At 38.7% G+C, this 13203-nt stretch overlaps 1 protein-coding gene across 3 annotated transcripts in view; it reads right to left on the reverse strand.

Moving 5' to 3' along the window:
* The window catches only part of OCRL (OCRL inositol polyphosphate-5-phosphatase), a 67712-nt gene that overhangs the window by 24885 nt on the left and 29624 nt on the right, over positions 1 to 13203 (reverse strand). For all 3 annotated transcript variants that reach the window (XM_057495241.1, XM_057495240.1, XM_057495242.1), the window contains 5 exons: positions 12355 to 12471; positions 12063 to 12250; positions 9699 to 9810; positions 7888 to 7997; positions 3558 to 3693 (listed from right to left, as the gene is read on the reverse strand). In XM_057495241.1, coding sequence (XP_057351224.1) covers positions 3558 to 3693; positions 7888 to 7997; positions 9699 to 9810; positions 12063 to 12250; positions 12355 to 12471 — 663 coding nt within the window. The remainder of the gene's footprint in view (positions 1 to 3557; positions 3694 to 7887; positions 7998 to 9698; positions 9811 to 12062; positions 12251 to 12354; positions 12472 to 13203) is intronic.

The following is a 13203-nucleotide window of genomic DNA, read 5'->3' on the forward strand; positions in this document are numbered from 1 at the left end:
CTGGTAATTACAGATATGCTTTGGTTATGTAACTATACTCCTATTATGTTAATGTGTGTGTGCAATTTAAGTAGTAGCTTAAAACCTATCCATGCTGAAGTTACTCTACAAGAAGATATATCAAAGAAATAATCAATCTTCCCATGTTTTCTTCCGCCTGCTACTTCTATAGCTTTTCTTCTTCCTTCCTAATTACAACCCTTAAATAGAATTCGTGCCTCATATCAAATTTACCGAGTATCATAATTCTTCCAAGTGGTAAAGATACCTCAAGACAAATGCTGGGCATAGAAGCCACAGGGCATAAATATGCAAAGAAGTAAAAAGCTAACTTTTTCAAACAATAAGGCTTCTCTCTCACTTACCAACTTCACATTTCCCTGTATGGCCCCGGAAGATGACTGGTTAGCCAGAGACGGGTAAGATTCCTCAAGGGAGGAACAACCTAAGACAGGCACAGTCGCAGGGGGGCCATCAGGTGAGAAATTGGGGATCAACAGAGGTGAGGCTAAGAACCTCACCCCCCCGTTCTGAGAGAAATCTTCTGCATACGTGGATGTTTTATTGCCCTGGTCTAGCTTGGATTAACACATAGTCTACAGGCACACACCTGATCATCTACATGTGCTCTCTTACAACACTAAACTATGTTTTCTACCTTTATCTTGTATCTACCTACCACTTCAGCATTTTATTAAAAATAATAATAATAAAGAGAGAAATGTGGTATCCACATATAAATCAAGTATAAAAACCAAATGAGTATTCATATTTGAACTGACTGTTTATAGTTCATAATGCATGAGCAAAACCGAAAGTTTCTGTGATGACTGCCCTTGTACTGTTCACTATGTAACTTATTGATTATGTAAGAATTTGTTCTACATGTAAAAACTTGTTTGTTATGCCTCAGAAGATTGGAGACTGACAAAAATTAGGCTTGGGGTGGAATAATGATTGTGCATTGAGCATTGACTCCCCTATACAGAATTTTATTGTCGTTAACAACCATTTGATCAATAAATATGAGAGATGCCCTCACAAAAAAAAAAAAAAAAAAAAAAAAAAAAAGGACAGACTTCCAATGGTAAAAGAAATTAGTAACCGGGATGTAAGGTATAGCATAAGGAATATAGTCAAGATATTGTAACAGCCTGGTAGGGTGATAGCTGGAACCTAGAATTATGTATATAAATGTTCTACCACTGTGTTGTACACTTGAAACTCATGTAATGTAATACTGTGTGTCAACTACCCTTCAATAAAAAATAATTATTAAAAAAAAAAAAAAAAAAAAAAAAAAAAAAAAGAATGAGCTAGAATTTTATGTAATAACATGGACAGCTCTCTAAGACACATCACTGAATTAAAAAAAAAAGCAAGCTGCAGACGAACACATATAGCATGAAGCCATTTAAGATATATATTCACCAATATACAAAACAGTACTATATTGTATATGGGTAAAAAGAAAAGCACATGCAAAGGTTTAGAACTGTGCTGTCCAATATAATATCCAGTAGCTACACAGGGATATTCAAATTTAAATTATTACAAATTAAATTAAATTGAAAATTCAGCTCTCTCAGTCACACTAATTACACTTCAAGTGATCAATGGCTGCCTGCTGCTAGTAGCTACTGTACTGGGCAGGACAGACCTAGAACATTTCCATCATCACAGAGAGACCTACTAGATAGTGCTTGTCCAGAAAGATACAAATTCAAAAGGGCAGTTGACCTGGCTGGGGAGTTGGGGGTTTGGGGCAGAGATGGGAGTGGCGGATAGAACAGGGAGTGAAAAACTTCAGCCTTACCTGTAAATTTTGCTTACATTTTTTTTATTTTAAAGAGAAATCACTTTTGAATTCCTGTGTAATTTAACAAGTATTAAAAACTTCAAAGGTAGACCTTTATTAAAGAGACACAAATGTACACAGGAAGCATGGGAAGTTTAAAAACATTCTGCCAAGATGAGTATGTATGGAGTATTACAAATATTCTAAGGTTCTGAAAAGAAATACAATAAAAGCCAAGCTTAGCTGACTAAACCAAAAAGGTTAATGTTTAAGGAAAGACATAAAAATGGGTTAAGAGAACTCATAGAAAATGGGGCAGCCCACAAGTACAAAGTAGGAAGCAGGTGGGCTAAAAGTAGTATCTGAAAGTATAGCTAGTCATTAAGTTCTTTGAAACTATAGAGGCATTATGGAAAAAGCATCTATAGGCTTGGGAATTGAACAGACTTAAGATTTGAATCTCCTCTCTCCTTCTACGTGAAAGTTCTTAAAGAAGTTATTTAAATCCATTGGTTCTCCATTTACTCATCTGTTAACTGAGGATTACTTAACTCACAGCACTGTTGTAAGGAGTTAGAGAGAGACATGTAAATTGCCTAGCACAGTCCATGACACTTACTAGCTGCTATTTGAGGAGGATTTATTATTATATTATTATTTTAAAATTTCTAAATTGACAAAAATTAAATCATGATTGCCTTGATAAAACTTAGAATCTAAGACCAAGAACTGTGTAGATAAGGGGAATGCCCCAAAGTCACTCTCTTTTAAGGCAGAAGTAGAATAAGACTGGTTGGTGATAACCTATCTCTGAAGCCCAACAAATCAACATATACACAGAAGAAAGAAATCTACCCTACTATGCTTTTCTCATGTGTTACCTCATCAGTCCTCATAAGTAGATACCACCGTCATCCCCATTTTATAGAGGACGAAACTGAGATACAGGGACATTACATAAATTTTCCATGGTTACAGTTAGAAAATGTTGAGCTGGGATGCAAATCTAAGCAGTCTAGTTATAAAGTCCATCCTATAAAGCACTGTGATATATATATATATATATATGTATATTCTGACAGATTATATGACCACAGGTCTGGAAAATCCACAAGAAATAATCTAAATGTACTAGCTGTAATAAATTAAGTCAATGAGATCCCAAGATAAAATATGCACACTGATTAACACACAGGAAATACAATGTGAAAACAAAACCATTACTCAGAACGGAGACAAAAAATTAAATAACTGGCCATTAATCCAGCCAAGGATGCAGTAGAGTTAGAAAAAAAATTTAAACCTGTGTTCTTGGACAGAAGATTTCACTATAGTAGGGCTAACCACATGCCTCTTTAGGTAATACACAGATTTGGTTGTATTCTAACCAGTCTATACCTTTGTTCCTGCTGTCCCCATCCCTCCACCAGGAACCTCTCACCCAGTGCTTCCCCTCCTTACTATCTGATGAAAGTTACTCATACTTTAAAACCTAGCTCCTAACTCTTTACGACTTTAGGAAGCTAAGGTTGCTACCCAGTCATTATGCAGCATCAGAAACATCTGTGTCACTAAAAGGTCTGGAGTGTTAAGAGGCATATGCACATTAGGAGGGGTGAGGGCACTACTCAGTGCTGCAAATGATTATTTGGTTATGAAAGCATTTATGACTTAGTGAATTACTGATCTGTTCCAAGTCTCAATAGTGCTCTGAAAATAGATATTTCATATAAAAACAAATGAACAAACAAATGTTTACCCCAATATGGAAGAGGGCGCTAACTGGTTTGTGGTCACTGGTTTTCAGTTCCATGTGACTCCGATAATGAAGCTGATTAATATTTGTTCCTCTCCAAAGAATCCGGTCACACCAAGCTGGAACCCGACATTTCCCACTACAAATAAAGAAGGAAATTATAAACAGAACATACCACACAAGAATGTAATACCTACCACACAGGTTGAGACCTGCATTAGGCTCTTGTTATATGCTTCCCCTTCCCTAGAAATCCAAGTATTATCTTCCCTACTATATTGCAAGCTCTGTGGGGGACTGTGTCTGCTTGTTTGCCACTGAATTCCCAGGTGCTAACACAGTATCTGGTGCAAAGTAGGTGAGCAATGAATAGTTATTTAATGAATGGATAAACAGTACTCCTAAGATTAGGATTATATCTTCAAGAACACTGCCCCAGGGGAAAATAAAGTAGCACCTTCTTAAAATATCCTCAGAAGGCCAAGAACACTCCTTCCTTGATCTGTGAGCTACAATGACATTTCACAAGAGATAGACAACTAATAAAATCTAAAAATACAATCCTATATTCCTAGGCTAGGCTTAATCTCTGGAGATGGGTAATAGTAGAGATTTCTCCTTTAAACATGGACTTTTATGGACAACCCTAGCTTCTTCTAACAGAGATGAACTAACAGCTAAGCATGCAAGTCTGAATGTGTAACAGCCCATAGAATACCAAGGGTAGGGGAAAAGCCTATTTATTTATTAAAATAAGCAACACCTTATAAACCTGATTCAGAAGGTGACACAAGTAAGTTCTTATCAGTAGCATTTCAGTTGACTCTCAAATCAGATGAGTGAAGAAATACGGCAAAGTGTACAAGATCTGTCAGTGTCACTTTTCACTTGCTGACCAGCTCCCTCGGAGCACAAGGATACTGACTCCTCCCCACCCCACTCTAGTGCTCTCTGTTGTCAGAGTCTAAAGAAGCTGAATATGCCCATGGATTCTCTTTCAAGCTTCTGGACTCAGACAGCTAGGAAACCATAGGAAACAAACAGATAGGAGGTAGAAGACAAAGTTACCAGGAAAATATTGACAGAGTCACTTTACTGGAGGTAATCAGAAAATCGAAGGGTCACCTAGACAGTGGTTCTCAGCTTTTTCTGGCAGTTGCAGCAGTTGGGCCCAGGCACTGGTATTGTTTAAAGCCCCTGAGAGGGAGGGAGGAGCCAAGATGGCGGTGTGAGTAAAGCAGAGGAAATCTCCCGAAACCATATATATTTTTGAAAATACAACAAATACAACTATTCCTAAAAGAGAGACCAGAAGAAACAGTACAACAGTCAGACTACATCTACACCTGCGAGAACCCAGTGCCTCATGAAGGGGGTAAGATACAAGCCGCGGCCCGGCGGGACCGGAGTGCGCCCCCCACCCCAGCTCCCTGGAGGGAGGAGAGGAGTTGGATCGGGGAGGGAGTGGGAGCCCAGGACTGCTAAATACACAGCCCTAGTCATCCACACTGGGAGCGTAGACACACAGTGCATGGTGCACTGGATACTAGAGAAACAGAACAGTAAAACCTGCGAGCGGGTTTCCACAGCTGGTGCCCCTGGGACAAAAGAAAAATGAGTGCTTTTTGAAAGTCTTAAAGGGACAGGAGCCACACAGCTGGACGAAGAGTCCCAGCACACTCAGCTCAGCAGCTGGGAATCCTGGGGAACTCCGGGTGCCCTAAGCCCCTGGGTGGCAGCGCAGCTCTGAGGCCCCTCACGGTGATAAACAGCCTCCCGCCCACACGTTCCCCCTCCGGGCAGCCCCACCATAGCGGAGCAGCTGCCTGAGACTGGCCACACCCACAGCAGCCATGCAGAGCTTCCCCGGCAGCCACCCAGGCCAGACTCAGAGACCCCCTCGGCGTGCAGCTGCCCAGCACAAGCTGCTAGGGACTTGTAGGAGAGGAAGCCGACAAGCAAGTGGGAAGGGACTTTGCTCTCCCAGCTAACACACGCGCCAACTGCTAACGACTACCTCTATCGCCATGAAAAGGCAGAAGAATTTGATTCAGACCAGAATCACACAGACATCCCCTGAGAGGGAACCTGGGGAGATAGATTTAACCAATTTTCCTGAGAAAGAATTCAAAATAAAGGTTATAACCATACTGATAGAGCTGCAGAGAAAAATGCAAGAGCTAACAGATAAAGTTGGGAGGGAGAATACAGAAATAAAACAATCTCTGGAAGGATTTAAAAGCAGAAAGGAGGAGGTGCAAGAGGCTGTTAATGGAATAGAAATCAGAGAACAGGAACACAGAGAAGCTGAGGCAGAGAGAGATAAAAGGATCTCCAGGAATGAAACAATATTAAGACAACTGTGTGACCAATCCAAAAGGAACAATATCCACATTATAGGGGTACCAGAAGAAGAAGAAGAGAAAAAGGGATAGAAAGTGTCTTTGAAGAAATAATTGCTGAAAACTTCCCCAAACTGGGAGAGGAAATAGCCTCTCAGACCACGGAAGCACACAGAACTCCCAACACAAGGGACCCAAGGAGGACAACACCAAGACACTTAATAATTAAAACGGCAAAGATCAAGGACAAGGACAGAGTATTAAAGGCAGCCAGAGAGAGAAAAAGGGTCACCTACAAAGGAAAACCCATCAGGCTATATCACCAGACTTCTCAACAGAAAACTTACAGGCCAAAAGAGAATGGCATGATATATTTAATGCAATGAAACAGAAGGGCCTTGAACCAAGAATACTGTATCCAGCAGGATTATCATTTAAATATGAAGGAGGGATTAAACAATTCCCAGACAAGCAGAAGTTGAGGGAATTTGCCTCCCAAAAACCACCTCTACAGGGTATTTTAGAGGGACTGCTCTAGATGAAAACACTCCTAAGGCTAAATAGATGTCACCAGAGAAAATAAAATCACACCAAAGAAAGGAGACCAACCAAATACTAACAAAAGGCAAAAAATAAAATCAACTACCCACAAAAACAGTCAAAGGAAACAGAAAAGAGCACGAAATAAAACACCTAACATATAAAGAATGGAGCAGGAGGAATAAGAAGGGAGAGAAATAAAGAATCATCAGACTGTGTTTACAATAGCTCAATAAGCGAGTTAAGTTAGACAGTAAGATAGTAAAGAAGCTAACCTTGAACATTTGGTAACCATGAATCTAAAGCCTGCAATGGCAATAACTACATATCTTTCAATAATCACCCTAAATGTAAATGGACTGAATGCACCAATCAAAAGACACACAGTAATAGAATGGATAAAAAAGCAAGACTCATTTATATGCTGCTTACAAGAGACTCACCTCAAACCCAAAGACATGCACAGACTAAAAGTCAAGGGATGGAAAAAGATATTTCATGCAAACAATAGGGAGAAAAAAGCAGGTGTTGCAGTACTAGTATCAGACAAAATAGACTTCAAAACAAATAAAGTAACAAGAGATAAAGAAGGACATTACATAATGATAAAGGGGTCAATCCAACAAGAGGATATAACCATTATAAATATATATGCACCCAATACAGGAGCACCAATATATGTGAAACAAATACTAACAGAATTAAAGGAGGAAATAGAATGCAATGCATTCATTTTAGGAGAGTTCAACACACCACTCACTCAAAAGGACAGATCTACCAGACGGAAAATAAGTAAGGACACAGAGGCACTGAACAACACACTAGAACAGATGGACCTAAGAGACATCTTTAGAACTCTATACCCAAAAGCAGCAGAATGCACACTCTTCTCAAGTGCACATGGAACATTCTCCAGAATAGACCACATACTAGGCCACAAAAAGAGCCTCAGTAAATTCAAAAAGACTGAAATTCTACCAACCAACTTCTCAGACCACAAAGGAATAAAGCCCGAGGGACTCTAATAAGTACTCAGGATTGAGAACCACTGTTACTGGAAGAACCATTCACACCTTTGGTTTTCACCTTTTGGTGTCCTGAGTTAAACAGTTGAGAAACAGTTTGGAAAAAACAATCAGAAAATGGCAATAAAGAAATGGGATGAGATCAGGAAGATAAAAATCTAAGCAAGTTGGCTGAGGAGACAGAAATAAGGCACTGCGAGCAGCCCACAACACTTCAACAGCCCTGACATAGACATAATACTTTCTTATGATATGCTCACTTTTGAGTACACGAATTAAAAACTCTTCTATAACAGCACTGAGCCAGTAGGTTTTTATATCTGTTTCTGGCATGACCTAAAAAATTCCTAGACCTTCACCAATAAGGAGAGACAGAAATCAGATCAGGCCTGAACCTAGTCCACAAGGAGGTTCTTGTTACTTTACCTGGAATCCCATCGGTCTGTTTTAGAGTCATACTTATAAGTGGGGATAAACTTGATGTCCCCTTCGACGAAGTCAGCAAAAGCTTTTTTCTGTGTGCGCTGGATATTTAGCTAGAAAGAAGCATCACACAAGCGGGGTAACACCATCTTAATATAAATGATAATCAGGTTGATCAGCCATTTCTAAGTAGCTCTATAGCCTTTTGCAACTGTTAAAGTATATAAATAAAATTTCTGTGCCTTATAAATTAAATCTTGCCATTTCCATAGCATCTATACTCACCCACAGATAAGATGCTCACAATGAGCACATCACTAATTTTTTATTGTTAATACTACATGGATAAAATGAAAAAAGAAATCTGAACAGTTATAAGTTCCCTGAAGTTGGACAGGAACCATCTAGTACAATTTTAATTAACTAAAAAAAAACCCACGCACAAATGTTGAATGGATAATTCCAAAAGCCAAATTCAGTGGATAGTTACAGATCATTCTAAAGGTTATCCTCACTTTTCTGGTAAAAAAAAAAGTATTTTACCAGAATTACATAAGACTCAGAATTCATTCCACTGTACCCCGTTTGGAGGAGAGACAGAGGAAGAAATGCAAAGAAACTAGCCAGCCAACCTCAATGGAAGACACAGCCAAGAAAAGACAAAAAACCATTCTACTGCGAAACACTTGAATTTTGACTATATATGAAGGTCAAAAGGCTCACATAAGGATTTAAAGACATTCAAATCAAGTTGAAATGTTTTCTTCCCTTGATAAGAAGCATTTACTTTTAGCAGCCAGGATCCATAAGCTCAAGTGAAAATTCAAGTAATGTGCAAGGTTCTGAGGCGAATTTGCAGAAACTAAGTTCCTGAATATCAAGTTTTATATAAATGTTACCAAATCAATGCTTTTCCCACAGGTTTTAACATCTATAAACCAGCTAGCCCCTACTTCTCAATCAGGTCCCTAGACCACAGTCTGTGCTCTTATCCCAGATAAACTTCTCTTCTGTGCTTCCCAATCTCCTCACAGGGCCTCCTCTTTTACCTTAAAGCTGTTGCTGATCCTGCCAAGTAATCATGGAACAGTTCTCACTGTCCCATCTGCCAAACCACATTAACATAGCTGAAGGCCCACTTCCTCCAGGAAGTGTTCTCCAATTAACCCCACCCAATCTCCAACTCATTTATACAAACCTCTGAAGCCTCTTCTTGATAAAGACAATGCATAAACGTTATATTTGCTCTTTCTCACTAATGTTATCTCCTCTCCTCCCATCTAAGCACTTAAGAGCACTACAAAAACAAGACTCCACCAAAAAAAATTCATAGATCCATTTTACATTTTTAGCATGCTTATTTTATTGTATTTTTTATTGAAGTATCATTGATATACAATCTTATGTTGGTTTCAAATACACAACACAGTGGTTTAACAGTTTACCCATATTATTAAATCCTCACCCTCACTAGTGTGGTTACTATCTGTCAGCATAGATGTTACAGCATCATTGACTATATTCTCCACTAAAATGCTTATTTTAAATGAAATAGTGTTCCTCCATCACAGCCTAAAACTTTATTGAAGTGGCTATTTTCTTGCTCTTTCAAACCAAATAAAATACCATCTTCATAAAAAAATTTTTTAAAAGCACTACGAAGTGTGTATTCACTGTATCACCAGGCACACTGTTTTCTCAAGATAATGAGACCTATTCCTAGAATAAGACACACCACCCACAAATCTATCTCATAAACCTAACAATTCGATCAGCTAGGAAAGTACCTATAAAATGAAAATGTACTTACTTACCTGGTCAAATTTCAAGAGTCTCTGAAGGTCATTCTTGTTAATAAGAGTCTTCACTTCACTGGCATCAGGCATGCAAAGTCTATAGTTCAAATCTCCCAACCAGATGACAACACTGAGGATCAAGAAATATATGGATATAAGTAGCAAAATTACCATAAAAATCCATCAGAGTGCGTGATCAAAACCGAAAGTTTCTGTGATGACTGCCCTTGCACTGTTCACCATGTAAGAACTTATTCACTATGTAAGAACTTGTTCACCATGTAAAAACTTGTTCGTTATGCTTCAGAAGATTGGAGACTGTCGAGAATTAGGCTTGGGGTTGATTAATGATTATGCATTGAGTCCCCTATACAGAATTTTATTGTTGTTAACAACCATATGATCAATAAATATGAGAGATGCCCTCTCAAAAAAAAAAATCCATCAGAGAAGAACAGAGAGAAGAAAAATAGGTAGATTATTGATAAGGATCCATTTATTACTATCTGACAAGGGGTTTAAGCTGTAACTAGCTTTTGGGGGCAAGAACTACCAACACCTGAGAGGGACTAAGGATTACAGAACAGGCGGGATGTTAGGCATTCTATGCATGAATAACAAAGAAGAAACACAGTGTATGTATGGGATTCAGAAGCCAAGGAGTTAACTGCCTGAGAGAAGCACGTGGTTTATTTGCTGCACTAGCTTCCAAATTTTGCCTGGCTGCTTGCCAGGTCTCTAGGGGAAGAGTCTGAATGTTTTCTGCCTCTCTGACCCCTGATGTTCTGCAGGCTCTCTATAGAGGTCTGTGTGGTCTGAATGACAACTCTCCCAGGGCAGGGTCCGCTAGCAAAAGTAGGTCCACAGCTCTCTGCTGTAGCCAATCTGTCTACCTCTGCCCCAGGCCTGCAGTCCATGTCCCAGGCAGGAAGGAGACTAGTATGCCAGGGGGTCCTCAGGCTCCCATCACAGCAACAGGCCCCTAGATGTGCTGAAAGCCTCACACAGAAGGCCCTGAAATTACCACGCCAAAACGGATTTGCCTGTGAGCTATCTCAAGTCCCAAATGGGTCTCTTTGTCAGTCTTAAATGCAACATGAAATTTCTGGAATCCTAGGGGAATAAATTTAAGGAATTTCAGGGCAACTTTATGACCACTGATAACAAGGCCTTGACTTTACTATACCATGGAGCAGAATTCCCTATGATCCTAATTGTTGACACAATATGGAAACAGGACAATATTGCTACCCTTTCCTCCTCTTTCCTCAATTACCCTACTGTCTACTGATTCTAACACCCCTAAATTATCTTTTGTTTTCCTACTAATTCCAATCTCAAGCCATTTATTCCGAATCACATCCTTCTAAGAATTTCAATTACCAGTATTAATTTCTTAACAACTGATCATTTTCTACCACCCAATCCATCCCTCAACTGACTTCTGCTTCTATTTTTATTAAGTCCATTCTTCACTAACTTTTCTATTATCTATCCTATTGATCCATTGGTGTATTTTAATCCCTACTACCCCATTCTTAATGATTCACAACTACTAAAAAGAATAATGTATGTGAATGTATATACATTGGCTTGGAAAGAGATCCACAATAAATAGGATAATATAGCCCTATATAATGAGTGTGTGTTTGTATGTATGTAAAGTCTTGAATAGCACTATTCACAAGAAACAATGCATGTCACAGATGGAATTTTAAATTTTCTAGTAGCTGCATTTAAAAAGTAAAAAACAATGAAAATAACTTTAACACTAAATTTCATTTAACTCAATATATCCAAAGTATTATCATTTCAACATATAATCAACATATTAAAAAACTGAGATATCTTACATTTTTTCCCTAAGTCTCTGAAATCCAGTGTATGGTTTATGCCTACAGCACATCTCAAGTTGGACTAGCTACTTCCAAATGTCAATAGCCACCTATGGCTACTGGCTGCCACACTGGACAGCACAGTTCTAGAAGGATACACACTGAACTAACTGTTAATGATGGTTTCCTTTGGAGGGAGGGGCTGACTAGGGAGAACAGAGGATAAGGAGGAATTTTTAGTTTTAACTTTATCTTTTATTACATTTACAGGGAACATTTCTATTTGATAAAAAAATAAAAAATAAAAACTGCAACTGACAGACCCTTCCAGCATTACTCTTACATGCCCACTAATACAACTAACCTTTCCTCTGATAGCAAATCTAATTTCTCTCCCACAATGAATCTGTATTCCTCAAAAACTATTCTTTGTGATTCCAGCCCCTACATGGTAATCCATCACTCTTCACTGTTCTATAGTTTCTTACCACGTTTAAGTTCTTCTCAGTCTCACTATTCAAAGGCTAAAGGAGACTTAACCACTCACTCATGTTTCATGATGTTCAGCTGCGGGAGGGTCTGATTTGGGACCACAAAACTCATTCGTGCACAGATGTCCTTATAATCTTGATTCCTTCTCTCAAAGTCCTCCACATGGGCAGCCAGGTGGGAGTTAACAATGCAAAAGGTAGTGTTGTGAAATACAAATCTCACAGCTACCCCACCTTTGTTTCCCTGTTAGCAAGAATGATTATTTACAGTTAGTGTAAAGATACAACTAGCAATTGAACTTCACACAGACATAAATAATCATCATGCTGATTTCCAAAGCAACTTACCATTTTCCCCATGATGCCAGTTCCAACTGTTTCTATGGCAATATCACGGATATATTGCCTCTGATCCTTTCTGGCAAATATCAGGAGCATCATCCCAACAAGGCGGACCAGCTGAACCTATGAGTTCCAAGGAGTTAGAAAAGGCTCACGTTAATAGTACTCTTTGCCACACAACTAACTTCCCACAACTAATTTTCCACCAAAAAGACATATGATACCTAAATTTGAATCCAAATCTTCACATTTCCCAGTGGACCCCATAAAGAGGAAACCAAATTTCTCTGGGGAAGCTCTAATCTGGTTCTGACCAGTAGGAGTTCAAAGTCTTCAGGGACAATGGACATACTCAGTTCTAGATCCATTATTTTGTTCACTTTTTAGCCTATCAGGAGGAGGCAGCATGAAAAATTCAAATAATAAAAGATAAACCTTCTGTCCCAGCTTGTTTTTTTTTTCGCCTCTCCTAGTTTCTGATTTCTAATTTGCTAAGAAATTAAAATGTATAAAATAGCAATCTTTTTACTTTGGTTATTTTAAGTCTATGAACTAGAGCTAGAAATGTTTCTGAAATGTATTATTCAGGGACATATATGAGAGGAATAATACCTCCAGGAGTTTTATTACCTGTATCAGCTGTTAGAAAATGTAGACAAAAATTAGATGACTCCTTTTAAAGGGCTTAGAATGATAGCCCTTAATTAAAATAACTCTTCTGTTAGCCTCTACCATGCGTCTTCTAAAGACCAACAAACTGGCCTACCTTACTCAAGTCAACCCTCTTCTTGACTTACAACCAAGTTTAGAACTCATTTAAATTCTACAACACTTCTATTCTTGCTCTGATTCTAA

Source organism: Manis pentadactyla, chromosome X (genome assembly GCF_030020395.1).
Source record: "Manis pentadactyla isolate mManPen7 chromosome X, mManPen7.hap1, whole genome shotgun sequence".
Taxonomy (NCBI): domain Eukaryota; kingdom Metazoa; phylum Chordata; class Mammalia; order Pholidota; family Manidae; genus Manis; species Manis pentadactyla.